This window comes from Protopterus annectens, chromosome 4.part1 (assembly GCF_019279795.1).
Source record: "Protopterus annectens isolate FY-2018-M chromosome 4.part1, PAN1.0, whole genome shotgun sequence".
NCBI classification, from domain to species: domain Eukaryota; kingdom Metazoa; phylum Chordata; order Ceratodontiformes; family Protopteridae; genus Protopterus; species Protopterus annectens.
This window is the reverse complement of record NC_056734.1, coordinates 460,487,774-460,513,241: the sequence shown is the minus strand read 5'-3', so window position 1 is coordinate 460,513,241 and position 25,468 is coordinate 460,487,774. Positions and strand designations below refer to the sequence as shown.

General features: G+C 36.7%; 1 protein-coding gene across 1 annotated transcript in view; it reads left to right on the top strand.

The window, feature by feature from the left end:
• Nucleotides 1–25,468, top strand: part of LOC122800919 (probable cation-transporting ATPase 13A4) — an 846,809-nt gene that overhangs the window by 181,865 nt on the left and 639,476 nt on the right. The window contains exon 7 of the mRNA XM_044070278.1: nt 9,692–9,826. Coding sequence (XP_043926213.1) covers nt 9,692–9,826 — 135 coding nt within the window. The remainder of the gene's footprint in view (nt 1–9,691; nt 9,827–25,468) is intronic.

Here is a 25,468-nt window from a genome sequence, read left to right as displayed (position 1 = left end):
TCTCAAAGGGATGGAGGGTAAAATACACTCCCATCTTAGGTGTTGGTTTAACTGATCCTAACTAAGACCGTAAAATACTTCAGATAATGTTGTAAAGATATTAGTTTCAAAAGAATTACCCAACCAACATTCATATAATTGCAGCAAAATTGGTGAGAAGTCAGTCAAAACCTCTTATGAAAGAGCTTTAAAGTGTATTTTGGTTACTGACAACAGGGTAAAAATTATTGTGGGATATAATTCTACTTTTATTTTTAAGAGAGCTAATAGAATTAAAAATATTGTGGACATGAATAAGGACATCATTTTGAAGGATAAGTCTCACAAAAGTAATAAAAGGTGTGGTGCTTGAACCCAATGTAAACATATTTTAGAAACAAACCCAATCATATTAAACAACAGTTTAAAATCAGTTAATCAGTCCAGAATAAGGACATAATTTTGAAGGATAAGTCTCACAAAAGTATTAAAAGGTGTGGTGCTTGAACCCAATGTAAACATATTTTAGAAACAAACCCAATCATATTAAATAACAGTTTAAAATCAGTTATTTACTCACAGGCAGGAAATTGTTCAAATAAGTGATTGCTTTACTTAGCATTATGTTCAACATGTTCAGAATTGTATTTGGGAAAAATGGAAAGGTACTTTAAAAAAATGCATTTATGAACACTTTTATGAATTTTCTAGAAGTAATGTAAATAATGGCAAATATAGGCAGTCAACAGAATGCCTTGATTTTAGAAGTTTATCCTTCAGTGTTTTGGAAAATAAATCCCTGACAATCCTAGAGGTGCTTCCTGGAAAGAAAAAAAATTGAATTAAAAGAATTACTATGGCAGTTGAAGTTTTATGCTAGTCACTCCCTCATTTAACAATTTTATTTCTTTAATGCCTGTGTTAAAACAAAAAGCATGGAAGTTATAAAAAGAAGTATAGAATACTTCAATGAAGTCTGTAGTTTAACATGAATGGTCTTGTCTCATACATATATCTAGATATTTATACACTTAAAGATATAATATAATATATATATTTTAACCTTATGTCTGTCACAAAAACACAAACAAAAGTATAGAATGGGTTTTATTCATGTTTAAGGTGGCATAATTGGATGTCTTTTTAATTTACTATAACTGAATTTAATTTAATGAATTAACTAATCTAATTTCAATTATAGTAATTGGTTGTGGAATTTTATTGGTTAATTACTTAATTATTGTCTTAGATTATATAAAATGTAGTAGTTCCTGCTGGAGCTTATTCTGAAGAAGTCTTGTTTCTTTATTGGACAAAACACTATTATTTGTATTTTATGCTTAAATAAATTGTCTGAATTTTAGTACTGGGTGTTTGCGATCTAGTTTCCCTTCTGGACTTGGTGGCCCTGTGTGGTGGATTACTTCCTTTTGGCAGTTTTGTTATTTTTGGTCTTTGTAACAGCACTTCAGTTTTGTTGTTAAATTTTACCATCTAATATGGTTTGCTCACTCTCCAAACCTGTTTTCTAAAGCTAGCATAATGTTTATGGTTTTAAGCAAGCAAATGGAGCATCATATTCTGGTGGGTTTAGGCTGATTTCTTGCATCTAATTTAAATGTATTTATTTACGTATTTGTGTTGCTGATTGTGTGGATGGTCTGAAACAAAGACCATTTCCAGGTATGACCAAGGCCAGAAAGTCAAATAAATGCTACAGACAATGCATACAATATTCTACATGACATTAGCATGCATAGTAATATCAAATGGTTCTTGTAGCTATGATACATTGCATATGCACACTGTGGTAAAACAGAGGTAGACAAAAATGTACCATGTGCTGAGTTCTTCGCTCTACTGGCCATTTTCAGACATGTGCATTTGTTTTCTCTATGGAGTAGATGGGTGAGATTGTTCTTGAATGTGTCCAATTGTCAGTTCTCTGACTATCCAGTGATAAGGAATTGAGGCTAGCTTTGAAAATATTTGCTGAACTGCCAATAGCATTTGTGTTATCAGACACAGATTTTTCCATATGTACATAACATGACAAAATGCCTAAATAATGTGCTTTATTAGTTTTGATTCCTGATTGTTGCAGGACTTAGTCACACTGATAGGACAGCATATAGAAATGTGAACTGTAATTGTTATTCATTAAAAATGTAACATCTTACCCTTTATTTTTTAGCATTCTATAACCCAGTAAAGGCATTTAAATGACAAAATTATCAGACTTCTATATCTGATTAAGCTGTGTTGTCCTATTAAATCAAATACACTGGTATTGTATATCTTTGTAGTTAACACTGGTATTGCATAATTAGTAAGGACGTATTCTGAATCAGTTGTCACATGAAATGGTAGCCTTTGTCTCACTAGTTACAAACAGTAGTTATCATATTTCTTACACATTTTAGGTTTAGCTTTACATCTGAATTTAAAGGAGAAGCTCTAGCAGGGTGACAGAGGTAGAGGATTACTATACATTATATCAGGTATATCTTTTTATTTTACAATATCTAAAGACACGTTTATGGAAACTTTGCTCAGACATGCAGTGAATGGGGCATGGAGTTATATAACTCTACAGTATGCTATACCTCAGACTCCATATAACACTGCCAGTAATTGCATAACAGCTATGTCTTGTATATAATAAATAAAAAATAAACTGTGGTATATTCATCATGCATTCCAAAATATTACTGCATGAAGTCTCCTTTCCAGTGCATTACCATACATGATTCATCCCCAGATCTAGGTATAACCTAAAATAACTAGACACTACTCTGAAACCTCAGTGAAATGGTTATCAGTCATTTAAATCAACTACTGACATTGTTTCTTTTGGCACAGAGACTGTGGCCCTGATCACAGTAGCCGTGACGTGTTTGCTCAGTGTATCTGACCATGGAGAACTTGGAAAGGAACATAGATCTCAACCTCTTTTTTCTAAAGTAAAAGATAAAAGCCTCAAATCAGGGCAAGAAAGTGACAGTATTCACACAGAACACTGGCAGAATAAAATGATTTGTATTAATAAAGATTTGATTAAAAAAAACTTTGTAATTGCTATAGTTGCTGGATATTTTTTTTCTATACAAGTTAAATTTTGGGGATTTGCAGAGGGTGCCAAAATGAGCTACTTTTGGTTCTGTTTATCTTTTAACACCCCACTGATTCAGGGAAGCCAACCTCCCAATACACTGTGAAAGTTCCTGAACATGTAAAAGCATACAAGGAACAACAGTAGTGTTAGTTCTGTGTCAGCACTGGAGTGGCTGTGAACAATGTTCATCTTAAGTTATTTGCTTGTTGAATCTTTTTTTTGTCTAGAAAAAATACAAAATGTCTGAACATAGAAAGATGTGTCTAGTTAGAAGTCTTCAGTTAGTTAATAATTTAGGTAGATAATTATATGGTATTTTGTCCCTATACTCATATTAAGCAAGATTACATGTGATTAATGAGTTTGCTAAATGGGGGTTTTATGGCATTAGCTGTGCTTTACCACAAAAAAAAAAAAAAATTACTCTGTTTAGCCAAACAAATAGGCAGATGGCAGGGCCCTCTTTCAGAAGCTGTGTGTAATTCCTACATCACAACAGTATGTTTTATATTTTCTTGGAAGGAATCTTGAAAGAATAGCAAGATATATCAAACCGTTAATACTAAACAGTTGTGCCATTCAAATGCCACCAGAAGTTGCATAATGCTATACACTGGCCAAATATTATCGTAGGAAATCATAATATAGTTCAAAAGTAATGCAAATGCAAGTGTGTGTTAGACCGACAGGGTACAGAGAAATAATGATTTATGACACATCTTATTTAGCAGTATGGTAAGCAATGAAAAAATACACACACACACACACACACACACACACACACACACACACACACACACACACACACACACACACACACACACACACACACACACTAATGTTGCTAAGGAATGAGCCATATGCAGCTATAATGGTGAAGTACAATATAATACAAGCAATTCCATTGAGCTCTGTGTGGAAATAATTTATGCATCAGTCTCGAAAAAAGGAAAAAATGCAAAACAGTTGTAACAAATGTAACTGCAAAAGAAAACATGCATACAAATGCAAAGAGTTCTGAGTCATGCATGGAAGAGCAATAACATGCTCTAAACAACTAAGCCGATCTCAAAGCATTACAAATGTAAGCATAACATGAAAGAACGGACACATTTTTACCTACACAAGAACTTGTGCAGTCCAGCATAAGGTTAAGGCTATGAGCTGTTACTGAGTTTTGTCCTGCTATCTTCAGTTTGATTTCTTGAGTCTTCGTTTGGCCAATATGTGATTCTGCAAAAGTCATTAACAGGATAGACTTCCTGGTCACCCTCAAAATGAAGCAACTGTACCTGGCAGTTTTAACTGGTTTACAGATCTAACATAAAGAAATAAAGAAATAAACAACTTAGCAGGTACACATACAAAAATAAAATTTAATACAAGGAAAGCTAGGTATATCAAATGAAATGTCATATGACCCTGTGGCTACAAAACAGCAAAGAAAATACCACAATAAGTCATAATTTTCAACTTTTTTGATCAAGAATTGTGGACAAAACCAAAAATAATGGGTGGACAAAGGCCCAAAATACGTTGACAATCTGTAAATATTAACATATTTCACTTATAAAACTGACAGAGTAGGTTTCACATCAACTTGCATTTTTTTAACTTCTTTATTAAATCCCATTTTAGAAAGTGATTTAGGTATGCATTAATTTACTTATTTACTTATTTATTTAAATTTGGTTATCAGGGTAGAGCACTGATCAGTTCTACCCAGTTTTAGTCTCAGCCTGGGGTCAAAAACTGATGAGACATACAAAACAGACATGAGTACAGTAACACAGTAAGTGACAGGAAAACACTACAATGGTAGGGCAGTGCTTTGGACACATAGTAAATCCAGTGCATTAGTGCATTCGTTTTTATGGTATTACCTCTTGCATTAGAGGCACATGGGATAAATGCAAATGACCCTTATGAACATCAGGTGTTTCAGCTATATGGCGATTCTGAATGCACATGACTTTTTTCGTTTTTATCCATTTACCTCTAATGCAAGTGGTTTGAGGGGTCACTCAGTGGAAATTCTAGCTTGGCTGGAATTTTCTCTTGGTTTTTTCGGATATTTACAAATATGTCAAAACATTCGATAAATCAAAGTATTATAAATTAGAGCTGTGAAAAATACCAAAGGATCGTTTATGTCTATGTATTTTGCTCATTTGCTTTCTAAAGAGCGTGTCTCCATTTATTTTATCTTCTTTACTATATTCATAACCTCAATTATTGTTGGTTTAGATTTTAGATTTCCATTTCTAGCAATTGTTTTTTTTTTTTTTTTTTGGCAGCCAATAGCATGAAACTTAATAGTGCCTTACTATTTCTAGCAAATTCTGACCTTGTGTCCCAGCTCAAATGAATCATTTGCTCTTTGCTTGGAAGTATTTACATATGTATTTTTATACCCCATGTAGAATCCAAAGTATTTTTCCTCAGGTAGACAGCAAATGTTGGAGGTGTGAAGGGGAAGAAAGAGGTGATTAGAAACACATTTTGTGGGAGTATAATGAGTTGGCAGACTTTAAAGATTCCCTTCAGACAACTCGGTCAAAGATGCTGGGTAAAAAATTGGTGTAAGTAAGGAATTTTTTTTTTTTAACTATGATAGAGAATGGGAATTGCCTAGACATAGTAAGGCATTGTTGAGTCTAATTATAGTGGCTGCCAAAAAAGCAATTACTAGAAAATGGAAATCAAAGTCTAAACCAACTATACTAAAAGTAGTGATTATAGTAACAGAGATAAAACAACTGGAATTGGGATCTTTAGACATGGGTAGGAACAAATTACATGAAAGAATGGGAATTGTGGGAACAAAACATGCAGAGAAGGAATGAGGTTTAAAAGAAGGCAGGATTTGAATGATTAATTATGTCAATATGGTTTGTTTTCATTTATACAAATGTATGATTCCCTATATCATATGCGATAATTTAATAAAGAGGTTTATTGCTTAAAAAAAGCAACAATTTCATATGAGAAAGAGTGATCAACATTCTGTCTTGATATTTTTTTTTTTGCAATTGAATGAAACTCAAGGAATTTTACCTCAAGCAACTTTAGTGGAAGCATTCTTAGCCATTTTCCTTTATATTTATTGCAGAACCAGTTACATCATCATATATCTATAATAGTAAAGTTCTTATCACTTCAAAAGAAAGAACTGGTTTTAACATCTACAAAGACTGAAGTGTAACAAAAAACATCATACAATAGAGAAATTATTTTTTTAACATTACAGTGAATAAAAACAGCATGCTAGCTGTTAACATAAGCATTTACAAGCAAAGGATGTAAACCTCCAATACTGAATCTAATCAAACTACAAATGTATCTAGTCCCTAGGGTCAAAACATTTAAAATCTGGTTCAAGTATTTACATACTTAGAGGTTTATAACACTAAGCGTCTTCTGTGTGGAGACATGCGTGAATGGGCATACCTTCGTTGAAGGTTGTGCGTCAGGGCTGGCAACTCGGCACGTAAAAATCTACTGCCAATCATTAGCGGACTGGACTTCCACTGTGACAACCCCTAACTGGGAAAAGACGAAAGATACAACATCATTTAAACTTACAGAATGAAATGGCAGTTCAGGAAAATGAAGGATCCATCTAATTATGACACTATGAAATACAAAAATAAGAAGTCAAGTTCACAGTTGCCTGAGGGGAAATTAACAAAAGTAACATCAACATTTCAACCTCCTGTTTCAGTTACCAATCGATATGGGCCTTAACACCTTTAGCAGCCTTTACTGACATCCATTTTAAAACAGTGTATGAAACCAGGCTACCTGATCCACCAGAATTAACAGTTTTATAAATCAGTAAACATAGAAAACTGCACAGTAGTATATAATTTTGTACATAATTTGTAGTTTTTTGTAGCTTTATTTAGGGATCCTGAAGTTTTGTGCTAGTGTAGAGATAAAAGTGCCACATCTAAGATTTCTGGTAGGGAAAAACACTTATGGGAAAGCTGTCATCATGCAGTTAGATTTAAACAACTGGGTAAAATAGTACATGAACATGATATTACAATGCTGCTCAAAAGTTTACTTACCTTCAATAAACAGTCAACCGAACTCTTCACAAAGTCATTCTATGTCTTCAGATAGAAAACTCTTTCACATTCTGAAAGCTTATTGGTCTAGCTGCTACAAACACAAACTTCTGATTGGAGTAGTAACTTGCTACTACAGCCAGTGAGTGGCTCTCTGAGTAATATCCATGATTCTATCTGGAATCCTTGCCTTCAATAAAGCAACGACCTTCCTATTTGGACAGTAGCTGGACTATAACCATTTCACCACTTTTTTATTGTGGATAAAGTTCTAACTAGACTGTGTCAAAGGCTTTATAAACATTTTTGGTCTTTTTTGTGAATTCTACAGAAACAAAGTAAAATGTTTTCATTGCTCTGTATACTTCAGCATTTCTAATTTTCTCTTTATATATGCACAAAACAAATGGATACTCAAATTTACTTCCATCATTATATTTGTTTATTGTTCCCTGAAAAGTAGCTCTATTTGCATACAGAATTTTCAAGGTAAACTGAAATAACAAGCATTCCTTGTTTGAGAGTATATTTCATTGTGCTTTATATGGAAGAGTCTTTTGTTCTACTTAGTTAAAAAAACACAAAAACTCATATGGAAATCATATGATGAATGAAAATTAAAGGTAGGTAATCATCATTTTTCCGCATTTCAGTTCAAAAGATAGAATTTCTTTACTTTAATAACTATAAAAACATTACTTTTGGCTATAGGTAAAAACACTAGAAAATGTAAGTTATTACAACATGATTATCAACATAAATACAAGATCATTACTTCAGCACTTAGTAGATTTGCTAGCATGTTCAGCAGAACCACATTATGGCCTCATCGTATGAATCATATATGTATATTATTATATGTGGCCCTCCTCAGGTAAGATTTTTATAGCTGCTGCATGTAACTGCCATTCATAGATCATTAAGGCATAAAAATGTTTCCATATCTGAAAACTTGTGACTGCTATTTTCATGTAATGCTGTAATGAAATGATTGTACTTTGTTATAAACCAACCTAATGAGCATTGCGAAAAAGTGAGAATTTACCAAATTGTATACTAAATGATTCTTTTGACAACTTTAATAGATCTAGTTCAGATTTTCAAGATGTTGTAACAAAGAACATCCCTATGAAAAATTAGAAAGTTACACCATGATCTGTCACATAAAATCTTATGGCATAAGTTTGTAATGGCATTTATATTCTTTATAAGGTACAGAAATAGAAAGTTTGCAATACCTATTACCTATTAAAGACCCTTCTTGCTTGGCACAAAAAAATAGTCTTTCAGTAGGCTTCCAAGTATCACAGACCGCATTCTGATCCATCTACTTATTATCATATGAGCTGTCTAAGCTGTAAGATAAACAAACAGGAAGGATTTTGCATTATAAAAAGAAGACTTCATAGCCCAGATGTATGTTGCTCACTTATCAAAATCCATTATTACAAGTTACACTCAACAAATAATCATTTGATGAACTTTATGATTTTTCTTTGCAAGATTTGATTATACTTGGGCGGTGTTTATTTTATATGGGAGGATGCAGAAGCAAAGGGTATTACTATGAAATACTGACTTCCTGAAACTCAATGTTCCAAAAAATGAAAAAATGCCCAAAATGGTGAAAAACTCCTTTTATCTTTTTTTTTTTTTTTTGCAAGGGGCAACCCCCCCCCCTCCAAAAAAACTTATATATATCAACTTCATGGTCACATAAACTGAAAGATGGGAGAAATATCCTTAAAGAAGTGCATCATTGTTGGTTCAGAATTATGGAAAACAGCATTTGGCATTATGCCATTCATCTTTTTTTTTTCCCCTGTGGGCTACTGGTGCTTGACCAATTTCACATTGAACATGAAACTTGTAGTGGCATATATATGAACTGTCTACATAGTTTTTTTTTTTTTTTTTTGCTTTATTGAGATGGCCACAGTGGTGCAGCAGTCAGCGTTGTCATCTCACTGAAAGAGGTTCTCCGGTTCAATTTTGGCTGCAGCGCTTTCTGTGCAGAGTCTGCATGTTCTCCCTGTGGTCAAGTGAGTTTTAAAGACATACAGGTAGGTGCATGTGCATGTGCCTTCTGTGAAGGTTGGGCAACGGGCTGGCAACTCGACACCATACAAATTCCACTGCCAATCATTCTACGGACTGGTGATCTGCTGTGACAGCCCCTGATGGGAGAAGCTGAAAGACATTGCTTACCGTTAAATAAATAATAATCAATACAGTTACAGTAGCTCTTTTTTTATAACTATCATTTTTATAGTAAATATCTATACTTAATATACACCTAGTGTCTAAACTCATTTAGGATTTGGTATACATGAAATAATTTGCTTGTAAAATGACAAAGAATGTTATTCCTTTTGTTTTTATTTATTTTCTGGCAGCAAAGCATAAAACATAAGTAGTGTCTTTGTAAGAAGATATATAAAACTGAAATACTAGATCAGTTATTTTAAGTGCAATAGCAAGAACATTCTATTACAATACATTTTCTCTGTCATTGTATTTACAGATTTCGTATCCCTTTTACTTGTTCCAACTATTCTCTGTTTGCCTGTGGTTTGCAGAAGGGTACACCAACTATGCAATAGGAATCACAGTCATCATGTTTCTTTCCATTGCTATGGCAGTCTACAATGTCAGAAAGGTAAGTTTCTGCAAGTTCTGCTTGTCTGATCAACTTTGTTAAACATAGAACAAGACATATGCTGTTATCTGAACAAAGCAGTAGAACTAGCAGCAACAAAAGGCAGGTATAAATGAATGTAGAAACTAATAACTTCAAATGAGATACTGGTCATTAAAACTAATAACTTCAAATGCGATACTGGGCATTAAAACTAATAACTTCAAATGCGATACTGGGCATTAAGCAACTCTCTTAAATGTCACCCACTACATTCACAATGCACTGGTTCATTGCACGACATTCATTCTATTGTTAGGCTAGTAGAGTTAATATAATTTCAGATAGAAGTAGTAGGGAAAATAACAACATTTCTGTTAATGCTGTTTCTATAGAGCCTGTTATTTTAAAATGGATAATTTGTGAAATAAATCTTGGACTTGATCATTTGTCTATTCCTTCTAGCATGTCGAGGGATCAGTTGCTAGTGTCCTCTCCTGCTCAGCTGGTGAACCTGGGAATATTGAGGCAATGTTACAATTGCCTCATGTACACAGACAACCCTCTCCTCCTCCCACAAAACACAAATACATGCGAGAGATGCAACTATACGGCCAAACTGGAGGCTGAGCTCTCTCAACATAGGACTGGCAAGACCAGTCAGGAGGAGAAGGTTACCACACACACTATAGACCCAGTCTCACATATTACCATTACAACCTCAAATCATACACATAAACACACAAAGACATACTCGGAGGCTCTGATCAAAAATCTACCAAAACAGCAGAGGCCACCAAAGCAGACACCCAAACAACCACCACCTCAGAACACAACACCTGCAACACATAGACCTCACAGTCAGAGTGTCAAACAGTCACAGCCCTTAAGGCCAAACACAATGCCAGACACACTAGTCATTGGTGACTCCATAGTCAGACACACTGACGCCCCGCTCACCAGACTGAGTAAGGAGAAGGTCACAGTAAGCTGCCTGTCGGGCGCTAGAATCCGCCACATAACGCAAGCACTCAGGTCTCTCAACAGCAGGTACAAATATGATTCAGTCATTGTCCACGCTGGTGTAAACGACCTGAGACGCACCTCCTTGGACTACATGAAAAGAGACATTGAGGAGCTCTCTGATTATGTAGCCCAGACAGGTATGACCCTGACCTTGAGCAGTATCCTACCTTCACCAAGAATGATGCCACAATACAGAGATAAGATGATCAGCTTTAACAATTGGCTTAAACACTGGTGTCATTCAAAGGGGATCCAGTGTCTGTCTGCCTGGGATGACATGCTGGACAAGCCACGCTGCTTCGCAAGGGACGGCTTGCACCTGTCACCCCTGGGATTCCGGATATTGGCAAAGGCTCTTGCCACCCCATAGTGCCTTTTTTAGGCAAGGCTCAAATTCTAAACCTACCACCCTAGAACACAAAAAGGAAAAAACTAAGGGTAATGCTGCTCAATGCCAGAAGTCTAAATCTCAAAATGCACGCACTCGAGGCCCTTCTCAGTATGGAGAACATCGATGTCTGTGCTGTGACAGAAACCTGGTTCAAGGCTCCTGAGAGCACCCCAGCGCTATCAGGTTTTACCTCATATCATGCGTTCCGCCTCCAAAATCTGGACAATACTAAGAAAGTGGGGGGGTATCCATATTCATCAAGGACACCCACACCTCAAGACTGGTGGCAACGCATGATGCATCTGAGACCATCCAGGTGCAATTAACCATAGGCAAGACTGCTCTGCAAATTGTAGCATGTTACAGGTCACCCTCACAAACTCAGGAACCTCACATGGCCTTCCTGAAAACACTAGAGGGATAAATGTATCACCAAACACCATCATACTAGGTGACTTCAATTACCCTAATATAGACTGGGAACACTACTCAAGCCCAAACACCCTAGCCCAAAAGTTCCTGGAATTCATAAACTCAAATGCCATGGAACAACTAGTCACCATCCCCACAAGAGGAGATAACATACTTGATCTCATCATCACGAACATGGGAGCACAATGTTCAACACCGGAGGTGTACCCCTCACTGGTGAGATCAGACCACAACTAATCTCGCTGGAGGTCCTCATCCCACCCCCACCTGAAATAAAAAGACCACAGTAAAGAACTTCTCAAAAGCCGACTTCACACTTCTAAAGACTAGTGTGGTCTCCTTTAAGGCCCCGAGCCATGGAAAACAGTACTCAAGCCGCTGAATCACTTACAAATGCCTTCTACCAGCACCTGCAGGACTGCATGGATAAGGCAATCCCAAGCAAAACAAAGACTCTTTGTACCAAAGGCAAGCGTCCAGTCTGGTGGACCCCAGCCATAAACAAACTCTACAACAAAAGGAGGAAGCTACTACAAGATAGAGCAAAATCCTTAAAAGGTAAGACACCCTTGATCACTATAAGTAAAAAACTAAGAGCTCTCATAAAATCATCCAAAGCAAATTTCGAGAGAAAAATAGCTAAAAGACTCAAAAGACAATCATAAGGCCTTCTTTAGCTATGTTAGAAACCTGGGAGGAAACTCCCAGATATGCTCAGAGCTAGTTCAAAATGATGTGAAGATTACTGATCCTACAGACATTGCCAACATACTGGCTGACAGGTTCAGTGCAAACTTCTCCCCTCCCCAAAAGGAGAGATATCTATACCAACCGATTGCAGCCCCCCAAACATCTCCAGCGCCCAAGTGAGAACTGCTCTCTCCAAAGCAAAAAGCACAGCATCCATGGGACCTGATGGTGTCCCCGGCTGTGTGCTCCATGAACTCAATGAGGAATTAAACCCACAGCTAGGACAGCTGTTTAATCAAAGTCTTACCTCTGGATACGCACCCAGGAGTGGCGCACTGCAACTGTGGTACCACTTCACAAAGGCGGTGCCTCCACCGACCCTGGAAATTACCGCCCATTAGCTTGACAAGCCTTATCTGCAAAGCCATGGAGAGGATCATAATGGACCTCATAAATAAAGACATAGGGAATTTGCAGACTTTGGATCCAACCCAGTTTGGCTTTGTCAAAGGCAGATCATGCCTTTTAAACTTGGTTGACTTTTTCAAACAGTCACCAAAGCCATTGATGAGGGAAAGGCAGTCCATACAGCCTACCTCGATCTGGCTAAGGCCTTCGATACAATACCCCACTCGGGTATCATTGAAAAACTCATCAGCTTAAATGTCAACCCATACATCACAAGATGGGTTGCAAACTGGCTGAGTGACAGAACCCACAGGGTCAGAGCTGCTGGCGCCATGTCAGACTCAAAGCCTGTCACAAGTGGTGTCCCACAGGGCTCAGTCCTGGGCCCACTCTTGTTTGGCATCTACTTTTCCAAGTACAAGCAAACACAGGAGGGTTATGGCTGACAAAGTTTGCAGATGACTGCAAACTGGCCATAGTAGAAAACACATCTGACACAGATATCCTTCAGAAGGGTCTCACAGAAACGGATAACTGGTGCCAGAGCCACGGCCTAAAGTTAAATGCCAAAAATGCATAGTCATACCCTTCGGGAAAAACAAGGTTACCCCTAGCTACCAAATAGGTGGCAATCCACTGAGCACAGAAGAAGTTATCAGGGACCTGGGGACCCAGGTTGATAGTAGTCTGTCATTCGACACCCATGTAGCTAAAGTAGTTAGGAAGACCTTCTACATTGCCCACCTTATCATGAAGGGATTCTCATCTAGATCAAGGGAGGTCATAGTCTCCCTTTACTCATCACTCATCAGACCAATGATTGAGTACAATGCCCCATTCGGAATGTATCTGACCCGACACTTGCAGCAGCTAGAGAGGCCACAAAAGTTCCTCACCAAAAGGATAAAGGGTCTCAAATCTGTCCTATGCTGCCCGACTGAAAGAACTCCAGCTCTATTCAGTCGCTTACCGCTTGCTCAGAGGTGACCTTTGCCTAACATACAAGGCCATGTCAAACCCAGATTTGATGAATATGCTTCACCTCAAAAATCTAGATCCATCAGAGCCACAAGGGCGGGAGACTTAAACCTTGACACGGCTATTAATAGGACGTGCTGGAGGGATAGATTCATCACCCAAAGACTCCCTATGCTGTGGAACAAAATCCCGGTACATGTGAGGCAGAGCACCTCGCTGGCCTTGTTCAAGAGAAATCTTGACCAATGGATGGGAGATCGCAGATATACCCCAGGGATTACCTCAGTGTCACTGCTCGACAGAGGCACAGCAAAATAATGGGTATAGTTCCCCATACTAAAGGGGTGGCGTAAGCCACAAAACGATGGGCTAGGCTTGTAAATGCCCTCGGGCAGATAGCCTAGTATGAACCTATGAACCTATGAACCTATGAACCTATTTGAATGCAATATCTCTTTTAATGTTTATGTATGTACATACTTATTTGTTGAGTTAATTTATTGGCTGAGTAGGTTCAAAGATTCATAAATTTAATAAACAATGGCCTATTGGGCATTATGGAGCTTAATGTTCCAGATCTCATGTTGGAACTCAGAGATGCCCATATAGTTAGCCACTTCCTCCCTGCTGGTATGGATTGATGGGGTGAGTTTAATTTAGCTGGGGAGTTTATCACATAGACATTGGAGTCTTGGAAATTATATGAAGTTGTAATTTCGTAATATGGTGGATATTAATTTTTATTCAAAGCAAGTACTCTCTAATGTTCATGTCACTAGTGTGCTATTCTAAAGAAAGGGTTTCAAATAGTAAGGTTTCCTTTAAGAAGACAATAAGATACAGAAAAGAGGAAGTTAATGTAGTCTTTGACCATGACAAGTCTTGAAGCCCTTCAATTCTCCTCATGAGTAATCCACAACTGCATCATATGGCACACTATACTGTAATTTTATGGTGGGATCTGTATACAAGGAAATAGTTCACTGCTGTGAATTTCATCACTGCAGTGCATCAAGTAAGTAACTCAACATACTTTGTAGGCAACAGTAGTTATATGGGAAATGACAGAATGCTGAAATTCTGACACTGAAGGCAAGGTTATTTCTAATGCACTAATCATCTTTAATGTAATGAAAGCAGGTGGTCACAATGGGAATAACGTCAATGCTCCTAATGTTTGCAACCATGTGCATATATGGTGATCTAGAAATTGGACTCAGTTTGAACTCTAAAAACAGTGTTGAAAAGACTTGCCACAGTACAGAGACTTGAAAATATCTAGTGTTATTAGGTAATATTGTTGATAGAAATGTGCTTATCTACCAATATGTATGTACCTATCGTGTATGTCTAGGTCCATTTGTGGACCCAAGTTATTATGATTTTATTTTCCCTTTGATCTTTGACATTGTGTATCATAACTATACTGTTGAACTCTTCAACAGAATAGAAGTAAGCTGCATGGAGATAGTAATCTTTGTGCCAGACAGCAGTCTAAAAAATGTATGAGATTATTCCTACAAGATCACCTTTGACAAAAGCATGCTGGGTTAAATAGAGAAATATATTTTTGTGTCAACTGAATAAGACTAACAATGAATCGTTCAATTGCATCACACAATATGCTTCTGAAACTGCTTGGCGTGTAATTACTGGTATTAGTGGAAGGGCCTCCCTTTGAAATGTAACTGCAGTAGTCCTTACCCTGATAACAGGAACATATAGTTTTTAATGTTCCATTAAAATGTGAGTAGGGGAGTATACCAAACCATTTTTGGTTGCACAAAGGAGGCTTCTTGGTTTTTCATCTGGTCACATTGAGCTGGTCTTTTTGACATTACTGAAAGGGGTGACTATTTCAGAGGTAATTTGGAAGTGGGATCATATTGCAGTAAGGAGCAGTTGATATGAATACCTTTTGAGGAAGGAAATTTGCTCTAAATCTGTACACTAATATGTTAGCTATATCTGTTAGCTGTATTATCATAATACCATTTTGCTATAGCCCACACAATTCTTGTTTTTTCTCCATTGTTTTTTTTTTTTTATATGTGGTTGTAGAGTACCATACTATTGTGTTTCATCCTGATGGCAAGTTTTACTTGGGCATAAACATTGCTTCTTTCCATTATTTTAACGAATTCTTTAGAGATAAAGTTTACCATAATGTTTTGTCATTGGATTTTGTAAAGTTTGAAGGTTTTGAACACTCTTTTCTTTTGATTTAATAATTTGTTGATATTGTAATGCTACCATTTAGGATTATTGCAGAACTGATCACTATATTTATGTCTCACTGAGATGAATTTGTCATTGTAGTTTTTTAAAGTTTTGTTAAAGCCTGTGAATGATTCACCAGTATGTTCCCATAAATGACACAGAATGACTATTCAGGGCACTGTAGTTGCTGTTTGAAAATATTTTAAAGATGGCATCTTTTATTAGGCTTGTTTTAATATATAAAAGACACATCACAGCATTGTGATCAGTGCAAAATGTGGGTGGAGCAATGTTTAGCTTAGCACAGCTGTCAAATATGTTTTTCAGAAAATAGTTGAGCTTATAACAGTATCCTTAACATTTCTGCATGCATGCTCAGTTTACATATTGAACTTCCTCCTAAAATAGAAAGTACACATATCGAGATGAGACTATACATAACCACTTATATCAGCATGTATAAATCTAATTTGCTGTAGGACAGTTTGTTATCCTGGCAGTAAATAAGTGTGTCACTGTCCCTTTAAGAAAGAATGCATCTTAATCACATTGGTAAGTGTGTTTCCATGGTTACCCAGGAAAATACTGTATCAAAAAAAAAAAAAAACAAAATGCAGTGAAAACAGCATGCTAGAAACAGACTGATTTTAAATCAGTCTGTGCGATCCTGATAATTTGTTGCTACATATAGTCTTGTGCTTACACAAAGTAACCATTGTAACCCATGTGGAATTATTATCTTAAATGTATCTAACCTCAGTAATCTGACCCACAGATATAATTATATTTTCAAAGGGCATGTGTGCACTCAACCTAGATGTCATTCCCTTTTGTTCTAACATGGTTGTCCAAAAACTATGTAGTATGATACCCACTCATTCTCCAGGTTTAACAAAACTAGCCCATCCCCTTCTGCGTAACACGTTTCACCCCTCACTATGTTTGCAAAAATGACGATGTTCCCAGAAGCACATCCAACTTCCTGCTTAGCCCTAGTGGCTTCCATGTAGAAATCATGCTGTCACTGGAAGTTCTCAATATCTTATGACAAATACTTATACAACAGGTCATTTTATTTTTGCTTCCCCATGTAAAACATTAGGTAGTCTTGTTATCAGCACTTACTATGCCTAGTAGTGTCACCCACAGCTCCCTTCCATAACCTTGGACTGTCAGAATTACATCTCTGCATCAATCTTCAGTGGCTAAATATAAACCTGAGGTTAAGTGGGACCTGTGCTTCACTGTAGCTTAAGGTAGCAGAGCTTCAAGACTCTTGTTTTATCAGAAAGTCCAGCTTGATGTTTTATTTTATCTCCACTCTTTCGACATACGTTCTGTGAAACCTTAAATCAGTGGCTAAACAACATTATATATTATGGTGTATGTGTGTGTGTGTGTGTGTGTGTGTGTGTGTGTGTGTGTGTGTGTGTGTGTGTGTGTGTGTGTGTTTGTGTGTGTGTGCGTGTGCATGTGCTGAACAAAATGAGTATAAAACGGAGATTTCATGTGTGTCTGTGCTGAACAGAATGAGCATAAAATGGAGGTTTCATACATTTATGTTTGAAATATACAGTTGATAGCCATGTGATAAACAAGATCTCTCAGAGGTGATGTGAAATCAGCTGAATAAAAATGCTCAATGGAGGTAGAAAGGGTGGCTAATGGCTACTTCAGGGAAACCACAAGGCAGCAGATATTGGACAAAGTACAGTTATTTGATGTCAGAGGTAATGGTTTACATAATGAAACAAGGAATGCTAGGCTTACAGAGTCTTCACAATTATGAATGCAAGAACTAGACTGCAAAGGAACTGCTGAGTTAAGGACTACCCACGGATGGTATTAATGTGATAGCTATGGACATGTTTCATCAGAAATGTAAAGCAGAGACAAAAAAGAATGAGAAGCCAGAAAATAAAGATGAAATCCAAGTGCAGGGAAAAAGAAAAGAAAATATGACAAAGACAGGGCTATGGATAAAGATCAGTAAAAGAATAAATCTCATACTTATAAGGGGCACTTTCAGCCAACCATGCCACTGAGACCAGTCAATAGTTTTTATCCTGACTTGACAAGCTTGAAAGAGAAATGCCACATCCAATAAGAAGAAATTTGACAGGAAGGTAGGATTGCTATGTTATGTTAGGAACGATTAGAGCAATAACTCAGCATAACTAATGGCCCTCCAAGCCTTGACAAATAATTGATCCACAGCATGTAATGACATGGTAGACAATTAAGCAGAAATAACACTGATTGCCGATAACACAAAATGACACCAATGGTCTTCGGTAGAGACTGATGGAGATGATGTTGCTAGGACTACAGGAGTCATGACTGGACTATGTGTATTCAATGGTCTTCGGTAGAGACTGATGGAGATGATGTTGCTAGGACTACAGGAGTCATGACTGGACTATGTGTATTCAATGGTCTTCGGTAGAGACTGATGGAGATGATGTTGCTAGGACTACAGGAGTCATGACTGGACTATGTGTATTCAATGGCCTTCGGTAGAGACTGATGGAGATGATGTTGCTAGGACTACAGGAGTCATGACTGGACTATGTGTATTCAATGGCCTTCGGTAGAGACTGATGGAGATGATGTTTCTAGGACTACAGGAGTCATGACTGGACTATGTGTATTCAATGGCCTTCGGTAGAGACTGATGGAGATGATGTTGCTAGGACTACAGGAGTCATGACTGGACTATGTGTATTCTGTGATGATTATCCCTAGACATGCTCCTGTAGTAATAGCACAAATCCAGGAACGTACTTTAAGGGCAGATAGTTTTCAGTAGAGGGTTTGTGAAATCACCATAGGTCATTAGTTGTTTGGGGAGAAACTCTGTTTGATTGATGCTCTAAATCCCATAATTAATGGTTACACAAAGTGGGCACCATTACTTATCCTTATACCATCACAAATTTTAAACATTAAACAGCACCATTTAAGAAGAGATATCAAGAAATAACACAGGCAATCAGAGTACTTGTACATTTCAAAAATTTACAGCCTACTGAAGTTGTGTACAACAGTTCTGAATGACAAGAGAAGAAATAGGATGGTTCATCAAGGATGACCGCAGACCACCATGGGCTGAACAAAGGAGACCCTTCCCTGGCAGCAGCTGTTCTGAGAATTGTTATAATCACTGAGAATTTAGTTGCAATGACTGAACAGTACCATGCTGTCAATGAGCAGAGTAACATGGTCAATAGCAATACATATAAACTACGGTGAAAAAGATATCAGCACAACCTGACACTTTGCCACTGAATGATTGTTACAGACTTAAACAAAAAAAATCATTTATATGGAGTGACAGTTTTTCATAACATTGATGACATCATGCTGGTTTTGTACCCAAAAAGGTGTTCAAGTTGCCCACTCAGCATCTGCAGGAGAGAGGGTGTTCTATCAATCCAGGCGAAATACAAAAAAATAACATCTATGAAGGGTATCCTATCCAGCCAAGCAAAATACAAAAATTAACTTCTGTAAAGGGCATCCTATCCATCCAAACAAACTACTAAAATTTATCTCCATGAAGGGCATCCTATCCATCTAGGCAAAACACAAAAAAGAATTTTAGTGAAGTGTGCCCTATCCAGCCAATCAAAATACAAAAAAGAACCGATGTGAAGATTTTGGGGAATGGTTTGGAATATTTCTAGGTGTAAAGTACCAGGCACAGAAGTGGAAAGTTGTCAAAAACAAAAGTTCTAAAAGCAAAGTAAAAAAACAACAGCAGTTTTTGGAGCCATGTGGCTGTGGAGAAGCTTCATAATGCATCTGTGACTCAAACTGAAGCTAATGTATGCACTTACTAGGAAAAAAAAGGGTGATCTACCTAGAGGGGTCTACCACAATAGCCCATTTAAAGAAATAGAAAAGTAAAACATGGGACTGAGACCAGTAAGTCATATCAACATGTTTTGCTAAGAGTGTGCAAGAAAATTTGATGTGTTGGGGATTGTAACCCATATTCTGTCCTTAAAGTACAATTAGAATTATGGAAGAATAATTGAATTGGCTCTTAAACACACTGCAGTCACTTGGAACAACATATTTTGGCAGTCTACTACATTTTTTTCACATACTAAAGGAATCACAAAAAAGAGCCATTGAATATGTAAATAGATTATTAGATCCAGACTCCAGTCATGGTGGCTATATTTATAGTCCAAGCTGCAACTATACCAAAATGGAGCAGGTATTTGAAACAGGGAATTAAAATTACACCTAGCATCTCTCAAGTACAACAAAGACTAGCTATTCTAGTAGTAATATAGGACCTTCATCAGCAGTCACCTTTTCCAACGGTGGCAGAATCCCTTTTAAAGTAGCTCCATCCATTTTCTATTCAAGTGAAGATCTGCATGACTTACTGATAGATCAGAAAACATGAATCTGAAATGATAAAATGGACTGTAGTAGTTTTTTTGTCTGAAAAGATGAACAATCCTGTACAATAAAGGGACAGTTGGCTCAATAAGTCAAGCTGCCCTGAAAGTTGTACTCAAGTAATATAATAACTTCAGCTGGAGGAGGCTGCATATATCTGTGTTGAAAAATTGGCGGGGTTCAAACATAATAACCAAAAGTACAAGAGACTGTATTAAGAACAAAGAAATAAAGCAAAAACTAAACTCAGTGGTCAGAGTCCACACAGTCCAACAAAGATCCACAAAATTGAGCAAGAGACATCAAAGTTATAGCTAAAACTCTTAGTTTATTATCATCAGTTAAGTACTTTTGTCCCTACCCAGGATTTCAACAGAACTGATTTAACAGTACATTCACTAACAGTCATATACTTTGAATTAGTCACATGATCACTAATAATTGAAAATTAAAGAGACATCACAAAACATGATAAAATAAAAACAAGAAGTCCGAAACTGTTAAAATTCTTATGTTACAGAGTATGTAACTCTTTCAGCCTCTATTCGTACATAACCAACTTGCTATATAATTATAAATGCAAGAAGTTAAACTGCATTATATAAATATTAATAAGAATAATGAAAATTTGGATAATAAATAATAATAAATACAAAATTAACATTCTGTTGCTAATAGCGATCTACTCTAAATGTAACACATAAACTTGAATATCAACTCTAGATAAAATATAATGCAAACCTATAAAATGCAAATAAGAAAAAAACTTTATAATTTAGCAGATTTGAGTTTAAAACACTACTAATACAAATATATTCATTCAGGCCAAGGGCTTTTGAGGCATTTAATTTTAATGCCTAAAGTAATTCACAAAACTCTACATGCAGTTACCATGGTCCTCCCATTGGATTGATAGACACCTGCTCTAATACACAAAAATAGAATTTTGTTATGCTCTATACATGTAAAATATGCTTATATTTTTTATATCATAATTGTAAATCCTTCTAAGCAAACTGCACTCTATCGCATATAAAAAGTTTGATGCGGATCACAGAAGGCTAAATATATAACTCACTTTGTTTCACAATTAAATCCATGATGAAATTTGAAGTCCTGTTCTAAACTCATCAGTCTTAATGTGGTACCAACAAATGCAAAAGGCCATTGACAGCATCCTCCACTCTTTGCCATGCCTGTTCTCTTCCTTGTACTGTGCCCACTATTAACTACCTGATGTTCAAATTTTTCTTTAATATACTTGCTCCTTTTGTAAATAAATTATGAACAGTTTCCAAGTATTCCCTTAACCTCACTGTAAAATTCAAAAAGCCTCAGACTGTTTTCTATGCAATGACTAACCTTGTAAGCATCAGGGCTGTATTTTAAAGACATGGCTCTCTCAAAGGTTCCGTTACCATTACTCACTATGGTTTTGTAACTTAAGTATCCTTTACCTATGCCAAATAATAATATATATTTTTTCTTTTCTTTTCTGCACTGTAATATTTAATTTTATATCATCTAAGAAGTGGCTTTGATAGCCCCTTGCCTGAACATAAATATCAGTTTATGCAATTCTTTTAACTCATTAACACCTATGTGGTGTGGAATAGCAGCCTACACATCTTGCATTCCAGAGCTTCTTCTGAAAAATAAACTTAAAAAGCATAAAGTAAAACAAATGTAAATATTTTTTGAACAACAAAAGCTATTAAAACTGTACAAATAGCAATGATATCAGTAAGAAGTACTATTTACACTGATAATATTTGGTGCATTCATAGTCTGTGATGCAGTAAAAATTGTCTGCACGTATGGCAGGTGCAGGGCCAAACCAAACCAGGAATCAGTAAACATGCGGCCAGCACCAAGGTGTAATAAGCACAACAACAAAGTAGAAATAAATGTTTAATGGTCCCAAACTGGTTTTGGCAAAACTGCCTTTCTCAGTGGGATAAGTCACAAAACCAATATAATCATATCATTTAAATAGAACAGTCCCTCCAATGAACAGTCAGTCTTACAAATTATGTCATTTCCTGAAGGAAATATTAATGTATTTACTTAAAAAAATCAAACAAATAATAATCAATGCCATCATCTTGTAAAAATAAAAATCACAAACTCTATAAGTGATCATTCAGCCCCGGTGAAAAAAGACCCCCCCCCCAATTTTATAATCCAATATTTTCTTTTTTTGTTAAAGATCAAATGCCAACCCTGCCTATTGCTTCTATTACCATAAATCCTATCTATAATCATAAAATAAAACTGTGCAGTACAGTGGATAGTGCAATGTCTATATAATGCATTCATCAGTCGCTTATTACATATATCATTCCGATGCTCTGACATACGAAGACGCAGGGGATGTGATGTCTGGCCTATATAGAAAGCCAAGCAGGTACATGTGGCTAAGTATATTACCCAGTCCGATCCACAGTTCCCAAACAATCTAGTATAAAAAACCTGACTTGTGTTCTTACTAGTAAATTGCTTGGACTTGAATATATATTGACACAAAGAACAGTGGCCACAGGGAAAGGTGCCCAGCAGTCTATCCCCAGTAATAGTTATTTGATGATAAACTGCACCACCTGTACTGGCACATTTAAAGTGGAAAAAATACGATCCCAGTGTTTTTCCTCTCCTGTATGAAAACCGACATTTGGGACCAAGAGTATGATGCAATTCATCATTGGCCATTAATATATTCCAATGTTTAGAAATAACCTTCTGAATCAAATTAATGCTTCACCCATATGTCATTACAAATCTAATATTATCAGACTCTACCCTCTGTGTTTTATCTTTATAATCCAATAGATGCATCCTGTCCAAATCTGAGGCCCAGTTGCTGGCAGATATAATACCATGTTGTTTATAACCACTAACTCTAAAGCTATTAATAAGGTCCTATTGAGATGTAACATAATCCTCCGGTGTAGAACAAATTCTTTTAATACGTAAGAACTGGGATTTTGGGATGTTGCAGATGGTGTGGCTCGGATGCATACTGGTGGCAAAAAGCAAGTTGTTATACTGGGGATACTTATGAAACACTTGAGTTCTAAGTTTGTTGTCAGAATTTCTAATAACTGTCACATCAGGAAAGTTGATTTGATGGTAATCTTAATTTAATGTGAACTCTATTCCCTATTTATTATCGTTCAAATACTGAACGTATTCCCAATAAATATTGCCTATCAGCTCGCCACACCAACCAGCAATCATCCAAGTACCTCCTCCAAATATCAAGTTCATTCATATAGATATTATGAGTGGGGTCATATATCAACTGTTCATCATGATATGCCATGAACAGATCCACATAAATGGGTGCAAAAGATGTACCGATTGCAGTACCCTGAATTTGCCAGAAACATTCCCCCTGTAAATAGAACACATTTTTGTTAAGTACATGCTCCACCATACATATTAATAATGTGTTGAAACCAGCTGGATACAAATCAGCTCGATCCAACCTGTAATGTAAGGCCTGGAGCCCAACCCAGTGGGGAATGTTAGTGTATAGAGCTTTTACGTCAACGGTACATAGAAGCCAGTCTGGGTCCAATTGGGTATCCAATAATATTTTAAGGAATTGTGTCATATTCTGTATTTTGGCATGAATCAAATTTAACACGGGCTTCAGGTATCGAGTCAGAAGTACAAAAAGAGGTACCATTAGTGAACCACTACCGGAAACTATTGTTCTGACAGGGGGGTTTGTCAGGGATTTGTGTATTTTGGGTAATAAGTATAATATCTGTTTCTGTGGATCCGAAACAGTCAAATGTAATCACACAGAATCTGAAATAATCCCTTCTTCGGCGGCCTTATTTAAGAAAGAGTCAGTTTTCCTCTTAAAATTGGGTGTGGGGTCAATAGGCATATGCATGTAGTGTCGAGGGTTGGACAACTGTCCATTTCCCTCCCCCAGATAATAATCCACATTCATAATGACTACTGCCCCTCCCTTATCAGCTGGTAATATCACAGTGCTTTTGTTATCCTTAAGTTCCTGCAAGGCATGTTGTTCCCCAACCATAAGATTGTAACCAAGTAGGGTATATTGACCCAATCCAAAATGAATATCCCTGAGCACAGCCTGTTGAAATATGGGCACATGCTTATTCATAGGAGGCATAAAATCAGACTTTAGAAATTTGAAATCAGTTGATCTTTGAGAGACATCTCTAGAACCAAAAAATAGTCTAAGATTTAGTCTACGACAAAAATCATGCACATCAGTAACCATACTGGTTTCATCCACAAAAAAGCCCGCAACATAGTTTAAGCCTTTATTAAAAAGTTGTTTTTGTTCATAGGTAATTTCAACATTGGAGATGTTTAAAATATTATAATCAGCATCCACTACTGGGACATTAGAGTCCGAAGCAGACTCCCCACTGTGTCTATTTTTGTGTTTTCTCCCACCACTCCTCCTGCCATGTCTAAAGGGTGGTCTGAACTACATTGTTTCTTTGGGTCAGGCGAGTCTCGTATGTTAGCACACTCCATGTCAGTAGCTGAGGACTCATCAGCAGAAGTACTGCTATATGTGTTCTCTATTTTCCTGAGAATAGATCTGGGTCTCTTTCTGTTGGTCTCCCCCATAGGTTTGTTGGCCTCAGAAAACCTGACAATTTTCTGAGCATCAAAGGGTTCGCCCCTTTGATAATCAGTCAAACCCCTGTTGAACTTCCGTATTTTCTTTTCTTTAATTTGCTTCTCAAAAGTAAATAGCTCCCTTGTAAGCCTATTGAGACAGATAGAATACTGAGGTTGACCCTCATACATTTTCAATTCCCCACAAGGGTTCTTAACATCGTCAATATTCCCATCTATCGTCCGTTCATAATATGAACTTAGAATACGAATAAATGACATGGATGCATTCTGTTGAGCAAGACTCCAAACCTGCAACAACAAATCATCCATCTTGCCCACAAGGGGTTGTATTTTAACCCGCAGACCTCTAGGTGTGATATCTTTGCTTTGGTAAGCTTTAAAAAGCTTAAGGTGCCAGATATTTGTCCGTAATGTTTTCATACTCTTTCCTAGTTTATTAAAAACCAGATTGCAGCCACCAACTG